This window comes from Nothobranchius furzeri, chromosome 8 (genome assembly GCF_043380555.1).
Source record: "Nothobranchius furzeri strain GRZ-AD chromosome 8, NfurGRZ-RIMD1, whole genome shotgun sequence".
NCBI classification, from domain to species: domain Eukaryota; kingdom Metazoa; phylum Chordata; class Actinopteri; order Cyprinodontiformes; family Nothobranchiidae; genus Nothobranchius; species Nothobranchius furzeri.
The window spans coordinates 71,010,702-71,030,403 of NC_091748.1; the positions used below are offsets into that span (position 1 = coordinate 71,010,702).

General features: G+C 41.1%; 1 protein-coding gene across 3 annotated transcripts in view; it reads right to left on the reverse strand.

Annotated features, from left to right (window-relative positions):
• LOC107392953 (ephrin type-B receptor 1) overlaps nucleotides 1-19,702 on the reverse strand; it is a 182,102-nt gene that overhangs the window by 83,918 nt on the left and 78,482 nt on the right. For all 3 annotated transcript variants that reach the window (XR_011521423.1, XM_070554283.1, XM_054752090.2), the window contains one exon: nucleotides 3,755-3,910. Coding sequence is in view for 2 of the 3 variants with exons in the window: in XM_070554283.1 (XP_070410384.1) it covers nucleotides 3,755-3,910 (156 nt within the window). In the remaining variant the exon portion in view is untranslated. The remainder of the gene's footprint in view (nucleotides 1-3,754; nucleotides 3,911-19,702) is intronic.

Consider the following 19,702-nt stretch of genomic DNA (forward strand, 5'->3'; position numbering starts at 1 on the left):
TTGATTCAATCAAGTGAATGTAATATGCATTACTCTATGCCTCTTTGCATGCTCACTTATTCAGACACACCCACACAAGCTACTCACACACACACACATTCTTGACTTCCCACACACACACACACACACACACACACACACACACACACACACACACACACACACACACACACACACAATCTCTCTCTCTCTCTCTCTCTCTCTCTCTCTCTCTCACTCACTCACTCACTTACTCACTTCCAATTCTTTCTTATCTGTTTGTTTAAATAAAGTCTGTGACCAGATGTTCGGGGCATTTTGCCTCGTGCATAAGCCACAGTTATAACTGGTTTACTTGTTGTCTCATTGTCTCCTTTTCTCTTCGACTACAGGAAATGGGTTATTGATAAACATATTGATAAAATCCTTAACATAATTTGGTCCTTTGAGAGCCGGGGTCCCATCACCTCGCGACGCTAGAGGACAGTCGACAACCTAAATCTCCTCCAGTGCTGAGCTTTGCTGGGGCGTCGGTGTGAGGGTCTTGACGTCACTGGGAGGAAATGCGGATCCACGAACTACTCAAGACCTGAGTGGAGAGATTTCGTGAGACAAGTTTGTAGTTTGTTGTTTTGTCTTGTGGTACCGAGAGAAAATCCTAGATGACCAGAGGTTAAATAGGCTTTTGAGCGTTTGGCTGAAAATATAAATGCAACTCTGTTTTGGACGTGTAAACAGATTCCTGGACAGCTTTATTGGCTTGGTTACGCTACTCTAGTTTTGGTAAATCGGTATGTTAACAGGATTGAGCTTACGATCCGCAATAGACATATGATTGCAGCACCTCATGCTGTGTTTGCCTCATCGTGTTGATTCCGAACTTTTCATATCTGATCGTAGTGTTTAATCACTTGACTTATTATTTTTCTTGTTTTGATGCTTATCATTTTTGTCTTGAGTTTCTTGATTTGTGATTGATGAAGCTTTCATAGTTAATGGTGACAAGTTATGGAAGTGGATAAAATTCCTTATTATTTTACTTATTTTTATTTTCCTTGTTTGGTTTTGTTTTGTTGCTTCCTTTTGTTTGGTTATCCTATTCGGATAAACAGGAGGGAATGTTATGGAAAAATTAATGTTTATTAATTCTTGATCATGGACTCAATCAACTGAATGTAAATGTATTGTTCTATGCCTCTCTGCATGCTCACTTATTCAGACACACCCACAGAAGACACACACACACACACACACACACACACACACACACACACACACACACACACACACACACACACATTCTTGACTTCCCACACAGACACAATCTCTCTCTCCACTCCCATCCCTCTATAAAGTCTGTGAACAGATATTCGAGGCATTTTGCCTCGTGCATCTGCCACAGTTATAACTGTTTGACTTGTTGTTCATTGTCTCCATTTTCTCTCCGACTATAGGAAATGGGTTATTGACAAGCATATTGATAAAATCCATGACATCGTTGTTATTTGTTAATTAAAATCCCAATTAACATTTAAGGGATAGCTCAGCTCTTCGGTGGAAAGATTCTAAACAATAAACTTCTTATTATTGCAGATTGCTCTGTCCACAACCTCAGAATGAATTAGATCAGCTGCAGAGCTACTAGCCTTTTTGTGTCCAGATGTTAGCTCACCTGTCTAAATTAGAGCTAAATTCTATCACACCAAAATGATCTAAAACATGTAGCTTATTATTATTTTTTCTCAAAATCAAATTTTCAAAGAATCGAGCTACTAATTTAACGCTGAAAACTAACAAATTTAGTTAAAACAAATGATTTTGTTTGCATAGTATCTCCATTAATCATTAGTCAAAAAGTTAATTTTTTGTTATCGATGACACAATCCATCCATTTTCTGAACCCGCTTGACCACGTACGGTCGCGGGGGGAGCTGGTGCCTATCTCCAGCGGTCAATGGGCAATCAGGCGGGGTACACCCTGGACAGAGTCCCAGTCCATCGCAGGGCAACACAGAGACACACAGGACAAACAATTATAAATGTGTGCGCGCGCACACACACACACACACACACCTAAGGACAATTTAGGCAGACCAATCAACCTAACAGTCATGTTTTTGGACTGTGGGAGGCAGCCGGAGTACCTGGAGAGAACCCACGCATGCACAGGGAGAACATGCAGAAAGATCCCAGGCTGGGAAGCGAATCCAGGACCTTCTCGCTGCAAGGCAACAGCTCTAACCACTGCACCAATGTGCAGCCTAGATGACGCACTCAAAAGATTTAATTAATTACCCTTTTTTTAAAGGTGCAGTGTGTAAGGATAATATTGTGAGATAGTTACTAAACAGTCTAATGTCTCTATCATGTTAGAATGAAGGTTACGCTGAAACAGATTTCATTCTAAGCTGATATTTGTGAGTTTGCAGATTCTGTGCTGAGCTAATGCAGCAACACAGTCATTTGTAACTAACACCAACAGGCCAAGAGCTCCAGACTTATTTAAAGAACAGAAGCCAGTAAACCGGAACCATCCAGAAGTTATTAATTTTACTCCTAAGAAGTCTAATATTAAGCTAAAAGGCTAACATTTAGTTAGAAGCAAATAGTAGGCTCTAAAATATCTGAAGTTACTTTTTCAATTACCAACAACTCCATATTACAGTAAAATGTATGTGTGAAGTGAATAATGAGTCAATCGTGGCATTTTACTTCCTTTAATGAGTCGTTCAGAATTATAAGAGCAAGACAGCAACCACACTGCCTCTAATGCCAGAGACAAACTACCAAAATAACTGCAGTAAATGCTCCTTACCGTAAAACACCCAAGAGTGCTAACACCAGATATAACAATGGTTCCTTTTATCAGCTTACTGTGTTTGTTTTGGTTTGTCATCTAGAATCTTCTGGCGCTGATCCGTAACTGGGAACAGCCATACAAATCACGGAACAGGAGTGAAATAGTAATATTTTCCTAAAAAATTACTGCAGTAACCATATTTGACCATATGATGTCATTTTTACAAATTGCACCTTTAAACAAGAATCATGTGAGACGTGGTTCCTCCACAAAATGTCCAGAAGATTACATGAAGTTCACTGTTTAGTCATTTTAGACGTAAATGTGTAGTTTTAAAATTATTTTGTTTTATACGTTTAAAGATGTAGTATAAAATGTATAATTAGAAATGTTAAAGACACAAATGCAATTAATCCGTTAGTTTTAGTTCTGAAAATGTAAGGATGTATTCAGGTCACTAGGACATGCAGAGACACACACGAGTGATTGCATACTTTGTGCAAACACACACACACACACACACACACACACACACACACACACACACACACACACACACACACACACACACACACACACACACACACACAGTTTCAGACTTTGAGTCAAACATGATTCATGTTCCAACCTACTTTCACCGTCTCTGAGGAACTGAGGGGCTGCGTTTTTCAAGCTTGGCTCTTCATGAAGCATCGAAATATTTCCTCTTCCTCACACTAAACACACACTCACCAGAATGCAGCGGCTGAGGAATGTGGCGACATTATTGCTTACTGCTCCCAAAATCCCTTAACAAGAAGAAGAGCGTTGCAGCACTTGGAGTGGGGTGCATAAATTTAGAGGCGGTGACATAAATCAAAGCAGATGTTGGATTTTTCATTTAATTATGAAATATTAGACTGTCGGCGGTGTCAGCCACTCATCTCCTGCCATGTGTCACTTATGTGTGATAGGTGCACAATCACAATTACTCACTGGTGCACATGTCCTCCGGTTTGTCCATGTCTCCACGGTAATATCCGTTTCGACACCCACAGAGGGTGGCAGCTTCGATGGTGGAGCGGCTGTTGAGTGGACACTGCTGACATAATCCTGCCCCCTGGGATGACTTAAAGGTGCCCTGAGGACAAGCTGTAGAAAAACAGGAAAACACAGAACAAAGTGCAGTAACCTTTATTTTAAAATTTGTAAACCATAGTGAGGGTTTACCTATCAGTCCATCAAAGACCTATTAGCCGTAGCCTCTGTGCATTAAGCAGCGGAGGGACGTAATGCCATAAAATTAGTGGGAAAGCAAAAAGCTTGCTCTGTTTACTCTTGAAGAGGTTGGTATTAAATTTGTGTCTATCCATCTGGTTACCATGGTGATGAATCCAACCCTCAGACACAGAGATTTGTTAGTAATTTTTCATTCAAAAAAGTGCACAGCTGACATATCTAATTGTGTCTGTAATGCAAGCAGGCACTCATCTGTTCCATCTATTATTTCCGCTCTGACGATAATGTTTGCTTGCTCGTGTCAGTCTGCAGTAGAACCAGTCGTGGAAACGAACACATGTGAATGGCACTGACATAAGTCACATAAACCGAGGTGTTAAAACTGCGAACTTGATCAGATTCAAAGTGCCTGGATGGCTGGGAGCTTTCTACAGCTGAATGAAGATAAGACTGAGATCCTCATCTGTGCCCCAGACAAGCTGGTTCCCAAAGTCAGAGACTCTCTTGGTCAGCTTGCTTCTCACACCAAACCTTCTGTCAGGAATCTTGGTGTGACCTTTGGCCCAGCTCTCACCCTGGATTCTCATGTCAGTTCTCTTGTTCGCTCTTCCTTCTTCCGTCTAAGCTGAGTCCCATTCTGTCTGAACTTGAGACAGTTCTCCCCACCTTCATCTCCTCACGCTTAGACTACTGTAACTCTCTTTTCACGTGTCTGAGCAGAACCTCCCTGAACCGTCTACAGGTGGTTCAGAATGCCTCTTCTCGGCTTCTGACCAAGTCCTCCAAACACACCCACATCACCCCGCTTCTCCTCCAGCTTCACTGGCTGCCAGCCAACTTCAGGGTTCATTTCAAGATCCTGGTTCTGGTCTATAGGGCCTTACATGGACAAGCACCATCTTACATTGGTGATCTTCTTAGTCCCTACACCCCCAGCAGGTCCCTGAGGTCCAGTGACCAAAGCCTACTGGTTGTGCAGCACCAGGCTAAAGACCAAAGGTGACAGATCATCTGCTGTTGTGGCCCCCAGACTCTGGAACTCTCTCCCCCTGAGCCTGAGATCAGTGGACTCAGTGGTCTCCTTTAAAAAGCAGCTGAAAACTCAGCTGTTCAGGCTGGTTTTTGTATGACCGTCATCACCACCCTCTCCTTATTCTGCTCTCCCTGCCTATCTTCTTTAGAATCCACAGATTCCTCTCTTTCCTATGCACTCTCTCTTTCTTAACATTTTTAAATCACAATTGTCTATTTTTGCAAATTTTAAACATATTTTGAATCTTTTTCAAAAAAAAATTTTGATTTTATATTGGGGTTTTGTTGTGAAGCGCCTTGTGATTTTTATCTTGAGAGGCGCTATAGAGAAGATTGTTTTCTTTCTTTCTTTTCTGTCTGTGAACCCACCTTGTGTACACCGATAAAGCTCAAGTCTATTTTATAAAATACTTTCTAATTTTAATTTTTCCACCCCTATTTTATTTCTATTTGCATCGTGCTGCATTTCAAGCCACGAGGTCCACCTGTGATGGGAGAAGGCTTATAAAAGAAGTTAAAATTGATGTACAGATTTAGGTGACACTTAGTGGAAGAACATATAAAAATGAATGTAAAAATTGCTGTTTTTATTTGCACCTAAAAATATTTTTGTTTTCTCAACTCCTAAAATCCGTTGGATCACAACAGTTTTGAAAACTCGTTTAATCAATACATTTTTAGTGGTCTCTAGTAGGAATGAATGTCTTGTAAGTCATACTCCGGGGAGAAAAGCATCTGAATCATGACGTACAAGTTAGCTGGAGGAGAAAGTATCTTCAGTAGGTTTTGGAGTCTTATTTCCTGGTATGTGGACATCTCACCTCTGACTGGATAACAGCAACATGACTCTACCAATGACTCTGTTTGCTCTGCAACATGGATGTTTTACCTCCACAAATAACAAGAGCCTGGAGTTGCTAATGCTAATGGTTAGCTTCTTCTAGCCAAGACGTTCTCTGCTGTTTCCTGGACGCTAAACCAACAACAGCCTTCCCTGTTGTGAGTCAAGATGGGTGAGTCCATGAATGTTAAGTGACAGTGTGACGTAGATCTGTCAGGCTTTTCTACTTCTAGAGTTTCACCATCAATCTTCTATCAGAAGTTAAAGAAGGAGATCGGTGTAGGAGACTCATGTTCAGCCTGCATTAAAAACTCTGAGTGACCGAACACAATCAGAAATAATAATAATAAAAAAGTTTTTTCAGTGAACCATTTTAAGGTGTCTGGAAGGTAAAGATTTTCAGATCCTTCTAACTTTGTGTTTTTTATTTTTTTTATTGTTTTGTCAGAACTAGAAGTGAAATGATCAAAAAACTAACAATGGCAACCTAGTTAGTTTGGAGTTTATAAATGAGCTCCAACTAAGATAACACAAGGAAAAGTTCTCGCTTCCTACATCAAGTCTGTTCGTTATTCATGCAGAATCCAGTTTTTATTCTCAGGCTGGACTGGCAAAAGGGCTGTTACATTTTTAATTTGTGCCATGCATATTTGATTATAACCTCTGCCTGAACACGATGCTGTGAAACAGAAACATTGTCATCCACCAACATTGTTTGAACCCCCCCCCCCCCAAAAAAAATTTGCTACAGGAAATGAAGCTGCTACCTATTACAAAACCTCTTTGTTAGAAAATGGTTTAAACTTTGAGTTCTGTGTTGGGCTGAAATTACTGTTTGAATGACAAAGAATAAAAATATTTTAGAACAATTAGTAAAATCAAAACCTAAAAGAGTAAAAGTTGTTTGATTAGCTTAAACATAGAATGTGCAAAAGGAAAAGAATCCAAAGGAAAAACAATGAAATAATATAAAAAGCAAAATGCTTTCCATTGTGTTCAAAGTATAATGTGACCAAGGAATGCCTGCTTTTAATTCACACATGGGATTTCATAAGAACGTCTTGAACTGAAGAACGAAGCGTGAAATACATTAAAGGTACCCAAAAGGTGGAAGGGAAGAGAGGTGTGAAATGTGGGGGGAAAAAATACAAATCTGCCAAAAAGATGTTCCAATTTCATGTTGAATCTAACTATCTCCATGATATACACTCACTGGCCACTTTATTGGGTACATCTGTCCATCTGCTCATGAACGCAAATTACTAATCAGCCAATCACATGGTGGCAACTCAATGTACTTAGGCGCGTTAGCGTGGTGAAGACGATCCGCTGCAGTTCAAACTGAGCTTCAGAAAGAGGAAGAAAGATGATTTAAGTGACTTTGAATGTAGCATGGTTGTTGGTGCCAGATGGGCTGGTCTGAATATTTCCTTCAAGCAGATCACAGGACACCTCTGCTTGACCCATACCAACGTGGGTTAAAAAATGGCCACTCCACAGCTCTGTTACCGGGGAAAGAATCCTTAAAAGAAGCTAGAGCGACCTGGCTTGAATCATGCCTGACAGGATGATCTTTCAGTGTATCTTGGCTTGGACAATCATCTGTCGTTCACCATCTTGCCACAGGAGTACCCCAGGGCTCTGTACTAGGACCTCTTCTCTTTGCCATATACACCACTTCACTGGGTGAGATCATTCGATCGCATGGCTTCTCCTACCACTTTAATGCAGATGACACCCAGCTGTCATTCCCACCAGCTGACCTCACAGTCTCTGCATGAATCTCAGACTGCCTTTCTGACATATCAAGATGGATGAAATCCCACCATCTCAAACTCAACTTTTCTAAAACTGAAACTATCCGTATGACACTAAATCTCTATCCAAAGTGATTCCCCATCTCTGGCTCCTTCAAAGGCAGCTTGAAACTTGGGCGTTGTGATCGATGACCAGCTGACCTGTAAAGATCATGTTGCCTCTGTCAGTCGTTCATGTTGCTTCACGCTGTATAACATACGAAAGAGCAGACTGTACCTAATACAATATGTCAACCAGCTCCTGGTGCAATCTACTGTCATCTCCCGCCTCAACAACTGCAATGCCCTTCTTTGATTATCTCTGTGGGAGTTAAGGATAGGCTAATTTTAAGCCACTAGGCTTCAACCTATTCCTTTTTTGGTTGCTTGATTACTTTTGTGTAAAATTGATAAATTGTTGTTGTTGACCGAATAAAAACATCTATCCATCTATCTAAAAGGGCTTGAGGTCACTTCTATGTGGAACAGGCTGCAGGAAAAGACAGAAAACATGAAAGGAAATGAGCCGACATGAACGATCTTGTGTTAAATTAGTTTTTGAGTTGGCGACACCTGATTTGATAATGTTACTGTGGCCGTGCACAGGACACAGATGTCTGGAGCGCGTCAACGATCAGAGCTTTGCATGCGCAAGCTGGTTAAGGTTAGGATGGGGTTGAGGGGAAGGTTAAATTGCAAGAGGGTAAAGGTCAAAAATTGGACGAATGTCCGTTTTACGGCGAGCGTCAGATACCGACGCTCTGGCACAGCGCATCGCCTCCGAACGCGCAGGGGCTCGTCACCTGCTGTCTTTTCCGAGGACTGCATCTTGTCGGTCATTATCACGTGACAGCAACTAGTCATTGAAAAGCATAAAAAGTCACTACAAAGCAGTGAAATCGACTAGTTGATACAACCCCTAGTGGTAACTGCCTTCAATAATTTTGTATGTAACTATCTGTGTAACTGAGAAATGTCACTCTTTTGCAGCCTCTTGGCCAGGTCTCCCTTGAAAGTAGGGTTTCAATCTCAATGGGACCTTCCTGGTTAAATAAATACATAAATAAAGAGCATGAAAACAAAGGTGACAAATTAAATCAAAGGGATAAAAATACTAGAAATGTGTTAAGAAAGAAACACGATTAGATGGCTGTTATTCTTGAGGTAGAAGAAGAAGAAGAAGAAGAAGAAGAAGAAGAAGAAGAAGAAGAAGAAAAAAATATCATTTCTATAGCGCCTCCCAAGATAAAAATCACGAGGCGCTTCACAAAAACAAAAAATGTGAAAATATAAAAAAAACATTTAGAAAATGTTTACAAATATATTTAAAATGAGCAAAAATAGACAATTGGGATTTAAAAGAAAAAATGTTAAGAGAGAGAGAGAGTGAATAGGAAAGAGGGAAATCAGTGGATCCTGAGGAAGGTGGAATAGGTGGGGAGAGCAGAATAAAGAGAGAGTGGTGAAGAAGGTCATACAAAAACCAGCTTGAACAGGTGAGTCTTCAGCTGCTTTTTAAAGGAGACCACTGAGTCCACTGATCTCAGGCTCAGGGGGAGAGAGTTCCAGAGTCTGGGAGCCACAGCAGCAAATGATCTGTCACCTTTGGTCTTTAGCCTGGTGCTGCACAACCAGTAGACTTTGATCACTGGACCTCCGGGACCTGCTGGGGTTGTAGGGACTAAGAAGATCACCAATGTAAGATGGTGCTTGTCCATGTAAGGCCCTTTAGACCAGAACCAGGATCTTGAAATGAACCCCGAAGTTGACTGGCAGCCGGTGAAGCTGGAGGAGAAGCGGGGAGATTTGGTTCGGTACTTTCTTGTTTCAGCAGCATTGATGTTTTTTTTAAGCCAGTTAGTTTTGCTGACTCTTTGGTTGTAACGTGATTCACGAAATAAATAAAAAAACATTCCTACTGATTTTGCTGCAAACTTGAACCACAACTCTAAAAAATCAAGTTAAAAATCAGTGTTTCATTCATATTTTCTGATACTTATCTTGATAGATCAAGCTGGGATCAAGCATTTTCTGCTCATTTTCACCCAATAATTACTCTTAGCCATTAACGAATCAATCTGGAAGAATGAAATTCACAAACAATTTCCAGTCTGGAGAGTTCCGATGAAGCAACCATTTTCCAGTGGAAAGAACAAAACCCAGCAGGACACTCATCTCTCATCTTGTAGGACCTTACATATTCTCCCTCTCCTGATAATAACATTTTACTCTCTTTGACATTGAATGTGCTACTACTAGTTCACCTGTTTAATTATAGATTCACTAGGATAAATACAATAAAGTTTTTCTCTTACTAAATAGAATATTTACTAAGAAATCACAATATAACTATAGACACATTGCTTGGTGTGTGTGTGTGTGTGTGTGTGTGTGTGTGTGTGTGTGTGTGTGTGTGTGTGTGTGTGTGTGTGTGTGTGTGTGTGTGTGTGTGTGTGTGTGTGTGTGTGTGTGTGTGTGTGTGTGTGTGTGTGTGTGCTCTGTCTTCTCCATCCCCAGTGAGTCGTGGTGGATGGCTGCTTATACTGAGCCAGGATCCTCTGGAGGTTTCTTCCTGTTAAAAGGGAGTTTTCCTCTCCACTGTTGCTAAATGCTTGCTTGGTATGAGGATTGCTGTAAGGACTCTGACACTAGTCAGTGACTCGATGCAACCTGCTGGGTTCTATAGGAAACTTTTTACTGACTGGCTTAATGAACTGACCTGCGCTGAAATGTTTACTGTGTGAAGTGTCTTGAGACGACTCTTGTCGGGAATTGGCGCTATAGAACTAAACAGAATTGATAATATGCATATAAATGACCTCTAGATAAATATATAATACAGTTTTTAAGAGTTGTTAGCAGAAGAGTGTGTTCTTGTCACTTTATTCGGTTTTACTCTCCCTCTGTAAAAACCCAATTTGCTCTTTTTTACACGCAGACGTCGGCTTCTCTTGCTTAATTGCAGGAGTGTCGGTCCCTCTTTGCCAGCATGTCTTTCTATCCTTCCTGGAAAGGCAGAGAGACATCTGGCTTGTCAAGGTCATTTATTCAACTACCTAGCTCATACACACAAGGTGTGTCACCATGGTAACAAGTCCTGCTCTGTGTCTTTTTTTATTCATCCCTGGATATCCTTCATGCACTTATCACTGTGTGTGTGTGTGTGTGTGTGTGTGTGTGTGTGTGTGTGTGTGTGTGTGTGTGTGTGTGTGTGTGAGTGCGTGCGTGCGTGCGTGCGTGTGTGCGCATACATAACATTTATGAGTGCTTGAAGGTAATCAGGACTAGCGCCGGTGCTCCAACCACATGCATCACGCAATGTCCGTAGCACCAAGTGGCCAGGGAGGTGCCAACAAATCAGACTTATAAAAAAATAATCATCTTAACGGGATGGGCCGCTGAGGGCACCCATGTGACCAGCACTGGACCTGATCTCAGTTTGGATATTTGCAACGAAATTCCTTAACATCTGCTCAGGAAGTCAGATCAGGAAAGCAACTTTCTACCTAAAGCTCGGTTGACACGGCAGGATATTCATGATGATTTTTGACACGATTCTCCTGTTCCAACGATCTTAAGGATGCCCCTGATTACTTAAACAGTTCTAAAGATAATCTTATAAGATATTCTTACCATGTGTGGTGTATGGAAGAGCAGACCATTCTTTACTCATTGTTTTTTAAAACTTTCTGCCACTCTGAGTTTAAAACGCAGGCTGAATATGAAAATAGTCTTCTCTACCTACAGTATCTCCGGCATTAGCTTCTGATAGAAAATACACAGTGAAACTGTAGGATTTGAAAATGCTGACAAATCCACAGTGCTCAGCATAAATGAGTACACCCCCTTTAAAAATAACAAATTTAGTCAGTAGTTCAATGAACAAAAGAACAGTTTCCAGAATTTTCCCCAGGCTGGGTTTTATTGAACTCTTGTTTAACTCCATAACAGGATATTAAGGTTACTAATATAACTTAAATCACAAAATCTTTTGTTTTAATAAAATTGGTTGAAGCAAAAATGAATACACCCCACAACAAAAACTACTACATCTAGTATTTTGTATGACCACCGTGATTTTCATGGAGAGCACCAAGTCCTCTAGACATGGAATGAACAAGTTAGCGACATGTTGCAACATCGTTTTCCATTCTTCATGAATAACCTCTTTTAGAGCCTGGAGGCTGGATGGAGAGTGATGCTCAACTTGCGGTGTCAGAGTTCCCCACAGGTGTTGGGTTCAGATCAGGAGACATTCTTGGCCATTCATTCACCTTCACCCTGTTCTTCTTCAGAAAAGCAATGGGTGTTTTGGATCGTTGTCATGTTGGAAAAGTGCACAACGACCAAGTGCACGGAGTGATGGCAGCATCTTCTCCTTCTGTACATCGTTGAGTTCGTGGTACCTTCATTGAAATGCAGCTCCCCAGCACCAGCAGCACTCAAGCAGCCTCACATAAGGACACCGGCACCACCGTGCTTCACTGAGCATGGTGGTGGCCTAACCCTAACCCTAACCATGCATTCCTCTTTGGAATCTTCACCTTTACGACACCATGCAGTTTTGAAACCATTAGCTACAAAAACAGTGATCTTTGTCTCATCACTCCAGAATCTTGAGTCCCAGTAGTCCTCATCTCTTTCAGCATGGGCCTTAGCAAACCCTAGGGATGCTTTTTTGGTGCATGGGCTTTAGAAGAGGCTTCCTTCATGGAAGATACCCATGCATGCCATTCCTCTGCAGTGTCCACCGTATGGTGTCATGGAAAACGGTCACTCCAGTTTGGCTTTCTACTGCTTTCGCTAACTGCAGTGAACCTACATGGTGAATTTCTTTAACCTTTCTCATCAGAAGACGCTCCTATTGAGATGTTAGCTTCCATGGACGGTCTGGACATCTCTGTAAGATGGTTGAATTTCCATCTTTCTTAAATCTTTGGATCACTGATGCTACAGTATTTTGACTGATATGTAAAGCTTTGCTGATCTGCTTGTAGCTCTGTGTGTGTGTGTGTGTGTGTGTGTGTGTGTGTGTGTGTGTGTGTGTGTGTGTGTGTGTGTGTTGGGGTTTTGGGGGACAAGGAAGCAAACCATTCCTCTCTGTCCACTTTACAAGCTGCCTAGTCAAACTGTGACCATGTGGGTGACACTTGGCTAAATCTGGCTAACTGGCTAACTAATTATTAAAAAACCACGAGTGTGTGTATGTGTGGATTAAAAGCTTACAGATTATACAAAGAAAAAGGTAAAAACTTGGAAGCATTGTTGGGATTCACAGTGGGTGATAACTGCTATAAATGGTAGCACTTACATTTGTTGCATGACAAAAGTAAGAAAGATCCGAATATACCACACACACACATACACACACACACACACACACACACACACACACACACACACACACACACACACACACACAGTATGCACCTTGATCTGGTGCCAGTTTTACTCAATATGCTGATTTAGTGGAAAATCAACACCATCTCTGTGACTTGACATACTCAAACCTTCACATTAACACACAAAAAGATCACCATCTGTTACAACAGTCCGTCCAGTTTCCTGCCAAGTTGTTATCATTGGTTTGGCAAAGGGGCCTCACCAAAGAGAATCATGCTGAGGGATGACAGAAAGGACACACGCCATCCCGGCGTACCTAAAATTACCGTTTCAGTGACGAGTTTTGAGTAAAACACATCAGCTGGCTCTATGCAGACACACTAACACCAAAAACACCGGGACACGTTGCCTGAGTTTGCATCATTTCAGGAGATTTCAGGATTAAAAAACTCTAAATATAACCCAAAAGGCTGGAAAATACTTGGCTGAAATGAAAGATTCATACTTTGGAGTACCTGAGTACCTTTTATTGACATGAAAATATCTCTTAAGAGGAAAAATGTGATAAATGGAAATTTTGAAGCTCAATAGTGTCAATAACTGGATTCCTAGTTGGAATCTGGTGATTTTTGACCAAAAACGTAGCAGCTTTTATCAGTGGACAGTCTGCTTTCACCAGCAGACGCAGCATGCTTGTTAGGACTGGCTAAAACCACCATATGTTCTGGTTTTAAATCCAACATTGGACAGTTGGACAGCAACGAAAAGTGTTACCTCTGGGAAAAACTTTGGCTAACAGCAATTTATACAGACAAGGTATTAGCCAGTGCAGTGGAAATTAGTTGTTAAAGTATACACTAACAAGAATACGACCGTGCCTGCTTGACTATAGAAAAAAGAAACAAATCATGGGTTCTTTTGGTCAACTATGAATTCAACATTAATTAGCCATTACTCACTCTGTTGGGAAACTTTTCGGAGAGATGTAGAGATTCGTTGGGCGAGATTAGCACCAGAGCTGCGATGGAGGAAAACTACAAAGATGGCATCGGCTCGGGAACAGCGCTCATTTGAAATGGCTCTTGCATCAACTTTGAATGATTTAGACTTGGGCTTTTCTTTGAGCCCTGAGCAGACAGAGGTACTTACATTCTTTATTTTGAAAATGGAAGTATTTTTAAGTATCAGGCGTGACATTAAAAGCAGAAGCGTTGATGCTCCACCTGAGAGTAAATCTGTGAGGCTTGTCACCAGCATGCAGACATTAATTCTGTTTGCCTCACAGCCAGAAAGGACACAGGAAATAAATAATAATAAAAACATTTTTTAATTAATAAAAATGAATTAGAACATATAAAATTTGGAGGAGTAAATTGTGGGGGGGAAAGCGAGGAAAGGAAAAGAGGAAGAAGAAGAAGAAAATATCATTTCTGTAGCGCCTCTCAAGATAAAAATCACGAGGCGCTTCACAAAAACAAAAAATGTAAAAATATAAAAAATTATTTAGAAAATGATTAAAAATATATTTAAAATGAGCGATAAATAGACAACTGTGATTAAAAATGTAAAGAAAGAGAGAGAGTGAATAGGAAAGAGGGGAATCAGTGGATCCTGAGGAAGGTGGAATAGGTAGGGAGAGCAGAACAAGGAGAGGGTGATGATGAAGGTCATACAAAAGCCAGCCTGAACAAGCGAGTTTTTGGCTGCTTTTTAAAGGAGACCACTGAGAGATCTCAGGCTCAGGGGGAGAGAGTTCCAGAGTCTGGGGGACCACAGCAGCAAATGATCTGTCAAACAGTTGTGTTTTTATCAGGTGCATCTAAGCATAGATTAGAAAGGGACAGCAGCTCAGGAGGTAGAGCTGGTTGTCCAGAAAATGCTGCTGTTGTGTCCTTGGGCAAGACACTTAACCTGCCTTGCCTGCTGGTGGTGGTCGGAGGGATCGGTGGCGCCAGTGCTCGGCAGCCTCGCCTCTGTCAGTGCGTCCCAGGACAGTTGCGGCTACCTCATCCCAACCAGTGTGTGAATGTCTGTGTGAATGGGTGAACGACTGATTGTGTTGTGAAGCGCCTTGGGGGGTTGTGGAACCCTAAGAAAGTGCTATACAAATACAGGCCATTTACCACACAAATGGAAAAATACTGAATATCGTCAAAGTTAGAAATGATTACAGAATTTTTGCATGAGCCATTTGCCGCCAGTGTGTTTTGACCTTGTTCTGTCACCGTTACGTGCAATGACTGGTGAAAAAACAGCTACAAACATGTAAAAGGCATAGAAGTGTGTGTTGTTAAAGGTAAGGCAAAAGTGACTAAATCATTTTAATCATCTAATTGTTTTGTCATTACCTTGCTTTTGTGATTATTTCCAGCCAAAGTAAAAACTAAAATACAAATGTTCTATAACCCAGCTTCAGATACGGACATAGGGATTATTTGTCACGTTTTTGCCTCCTGTAACTTTTACGTCTGTAAACCAGACTGTGATCGCAACATGAAGCCGGGTTTATTCTCTCCTAACTAGTCGACAGAAATATGTCATGACCAGAATGAATGCGACTCGGGGAAGAAAGAAGCAGCAACACCCTCGAGAGCAGGGACGGCGTTAGGCCCGGCTACTTGGGCTCAAGCCCCGAATGTTTTATGAAAAGCCCCGGATCTCAAACGTGGAAGTAACATGCAGTACCAAAGTCCAACAGAGAGGGAGCAGCTGGCAGTAGTTTGTATACAGCCTGCCTGAGCCTCCACCACTGAAGAAGAAGCCCTTCAGCAGCTGGCTTCTTCTACACTCTCTGCTTGAAACGCATGAGTGAAGATGGACATAAGGACGTTTTTTAGACAAAAAGTACCGCGACAGAACCCCAGCTTTGATGAGACTGGTGTTGACTCAGGTTTGTGAGTCTTATTTGAAAATATTTGTTGTGCTGCTGGTTTGCCTAAAGTTAGCTGATTATCAGTTGTTGGAGAAAGAAAGGGAATATTTACTATCATCTCACACTAACGACTAACAGGAACAATACTCTGCCCTGAAAATGCTTAATATGTAGCTTCAGATTAAAAACTATGTGGTACAAGACAAATATATATGATGTTGACTAGTGCGAGTCACGTGTGTGCATGTGTGCGCGCGTGCGTGTGTGTGTGTATAATAATAATAATAATAATAATTATTATAATAATGCATTGAACTTATATAGCGCTTTTCAAGACCCCCAAAGTCGCTTTCACACACTCTCACATTCACACACTGCTAGTGATGGTAAGCTACTTGTAGCCACAGCCGCCCTGGGGAGGTCTGACAGAGGCGAGGCTGCCATTTGGTGCCGTCGGCCCCTCTGACCACCACTAACACAGGCAAGTTGGGTGAAGCGTCTTGCCCAAGGACACAACAGCAGGATACCCCTGGCGGGAGCTGGAATCGAACCCAAGACCCTCCGATCATGAGGCAACCCGCTCTACCACCTGAGCTACTGCTGCCCCAAATGTATGTGTGTGTGTGTGTGTGTGTGTGTGTGTGTGTGTGTGTGTGTGTGTGTGTGTGTGTGTGTGTGTTAAGCCCCGGATCTTCTTCAGTCCTAAATCCGCCCCTGCTCAAGACAATCACTTTCTCCATTGACTGCTGACTGATACACCTTGTACAAACTCACCTAAATATCACAAGATGATGAATGTTTTCTATGCAAAAAAACAAACAAACAAACTGATAAACTGTGAAATATTTCAGTCGTTTGAAACCAGTCAGACAAAACGCCATTCATCAGTCTGCTCTCGGTCTATTTCTTCTATTAATAGATCCTTCTTTCTTCCTTTCTCTCTTTCTTCTTTTCAGTGACAGTTCAGGACTAATTTGCAGCAGACTAATCTGGCTGGAACATGCTAAACTAATTAACATGGGATGAAGCGGTCTCACTTATCATTTTACCATATGTGCATACATCACACGCACACACTCGAGCATGCACGTACAAAAGAGATGAGTCTCTCCAGGGAGAATAAGAAATGATGGGTACTACTTTGGAGAGGAAATAAGGAAGGAGGCCAGATGTAAAAAGGGAAGGAAAAGAGGTGCAGATATTTGAAATGTTGAGAAGTGGAGCTATTTCTGTGTCATATTCATCTAAGTGTGCCTCGACAAATATTAACATATGGAGTAACTTGTGCTGCCGCCTTGGCCAAAAATACACCCTAATAATGTCTGTGCTTGGAAATATTCAGCTAAGAGTGCAAAAATACTAGCCTAGCAAGCCATCCTATACATGATAAAGGTGCATTATGTAGAAATGAAGTATCTAAGACACTCGGTACCATCCTATTTGCAGATGATACAACACTGTTTTACTCAGGATCAAATATTGAGGAGGTGGCTAAAGTGATAAATGATGAACTGATTAAAATTAAGAACTGGTTTTGAAATAAATAGATTGACACTGAATCTTAATAAAACAAATTTTATACTGTTTAATGATAAAAAGAACAGTGACGTGGCATTGGAAATAGATGGGATTGCATGTCAAAGAGTAAAAGAAACTACATTTCTTGGAGTTCTTACTGATGAAGACTTGACATGGAAATCCCGTATTAGTTACATAAAAGGTAAAACTGCCAAAGCCTTAGGAGTATTACATAGAGTCAAGTTACTAATTCTGGTTTGTTGGCATTGTACAATTCACTGACTGTTCCATACTTGACTTATTGTGTAGAAATCTGGGGAGCAGCATACAAAAACTATACACAACCCGTATTTATTTTACAGACAAGAGCTCTGAGAATCATCAGTTATAGTGGCTGTAGAGATCCATCGAACCCATCGTTTATTAAATATAAATAACTGAAATTTAATTATTTAAAACACTGGGAAATCACACAAACCATGTATAAAGCCAATTTAGGTACTCTGCCAAAAAACATTCAGGGGATATTTGAAAAGAGAACTAGTAATTACATGCTGAAAGAAACTGAGGTGTTTACAAAACCTAGATTTAGAACTAAAATTAAGGAGTGGAATATATCTGTAAATGGTGTTAAATTATGGAATAACCTTAAAAGGGAAATGAAAAAACTGTCATTTAATATATTCAAAAAATGTACCAAATTGGGTGTGCTAAATAATTATGAAAATGTAAATTAAATCAATGATCATGATCGCACTGGAATTTAGAACAGGAAAAAGTTTAAAATGAATCTGTGTGTGTGTCTGACAAATGGTAATTATATATAAAGTGATTATTTCTACTGGAAAAAGGGAAAGAAATTATAAGATGTTTTTCTTCATTCTGCTTCTTTTCGTTCAAATTTGATTTTTTGTTATGTATTCTTATTGTTTGTACAGTATGTTTATTTGTTTTTCTTTTGAATGAAATAAACAAAGATAAAAAAATGAAGTAAAAATTACATCCTTTGGGAAAATGTAGTTACTGCAACTACTTTAAACAACTCTGGACCTTTTTGCTGGCAGTCGTCAAATTACAATTGTCGGCACTGCAGCATTAGCTCGAGAAGACTCGGCAACACCACACTCACTGATGGCAAACAGTAGTTGCGTCCCTCCTTCCTGTTTTGAAAGGAGAAAAGCTTGGGCTCGACACAAAGGAGGCGACCAACGACCGCGATCAGCGAAATTCGTCGCCGACGCTTTTATTATCTAATGGGCTCGACACACGGGAGGCAACATCGCCTCTCCTTCATTCATTTTCAATGAGACATGCACGACAAAGCGATAATCGCGGGTCTCCCTCCTACTAAGCGAAATGCGAAAAAGTGCGTGTGAAATTTTGCGCTTGTGCATGTGTCGTGCACAGGCGACCCAGCGACGCGATCACAGAAAGTTGAAATATTTTCAACTTTTCATCGCTGTCGCTCGGACGAGGACCAATCAACGGAGGTTTCATTCACTGACCAATGAGCGGACAGGATGCTCCATACATCTCTGAGCAAACATGGAGGAGAAGTTGATTATTATTATGTTTTATAGTAAAATCAGAAGTAAGATTTCACATAACTCTAGCAGCACCTTGTGAAACATCATATCTACCGCTTTTTTAACTCTGAACCACTTAAATACCCTTAATTCCCTCCAACCTGACACAGCCAAGCAAAACAACGCAAGTTTCAATTTCGCCATGGAACAGAACACGTAGACGGCTTTGCCGCTGGCCGCTGCCGCGGGTCACTTCCCGTTTGTCAGGTAATAAAAGCAACAGCGACAAATTTCGCTGATCGCTGTTGTTTGTCGCCTTCCGTGTGTCGAGGCCCTAACACACGGGAGGCGACCCACGGCGGCGGCCAGCGGCAAAGCCGTCGACGCGTTCTTTTCCATGGCGAAATCGAATCTTCCGTTGTTTTGTTTGGCTGTGTCAGGTTGGAGGGAATTAAGGTCATTTAAGCGGTTCAGAGTTAAAAAAGCGGTAGATATGATGTTTCACAAGCTGCTGCTAGGGTTACGTGAAATCTTACTTCTGATTTTACTATATATATTAAAAAAAACAGAGAATGGGTTCATCCCATATTACAAACCAGGAGCGGGCTACTCTCTGCCTATCAGGACATGCTTCAATTTATCACACGGTTTGGACCTCACGTTAAGATGAACACAGTCACAGAAGGAGTAACGGAGTCCATGTTTGCTCGAGGATGTACGGAGCATCCTGTCCCCTCATTGGTCAGTGAATGAAACCTCCGTTGCGAGCAGACAGCT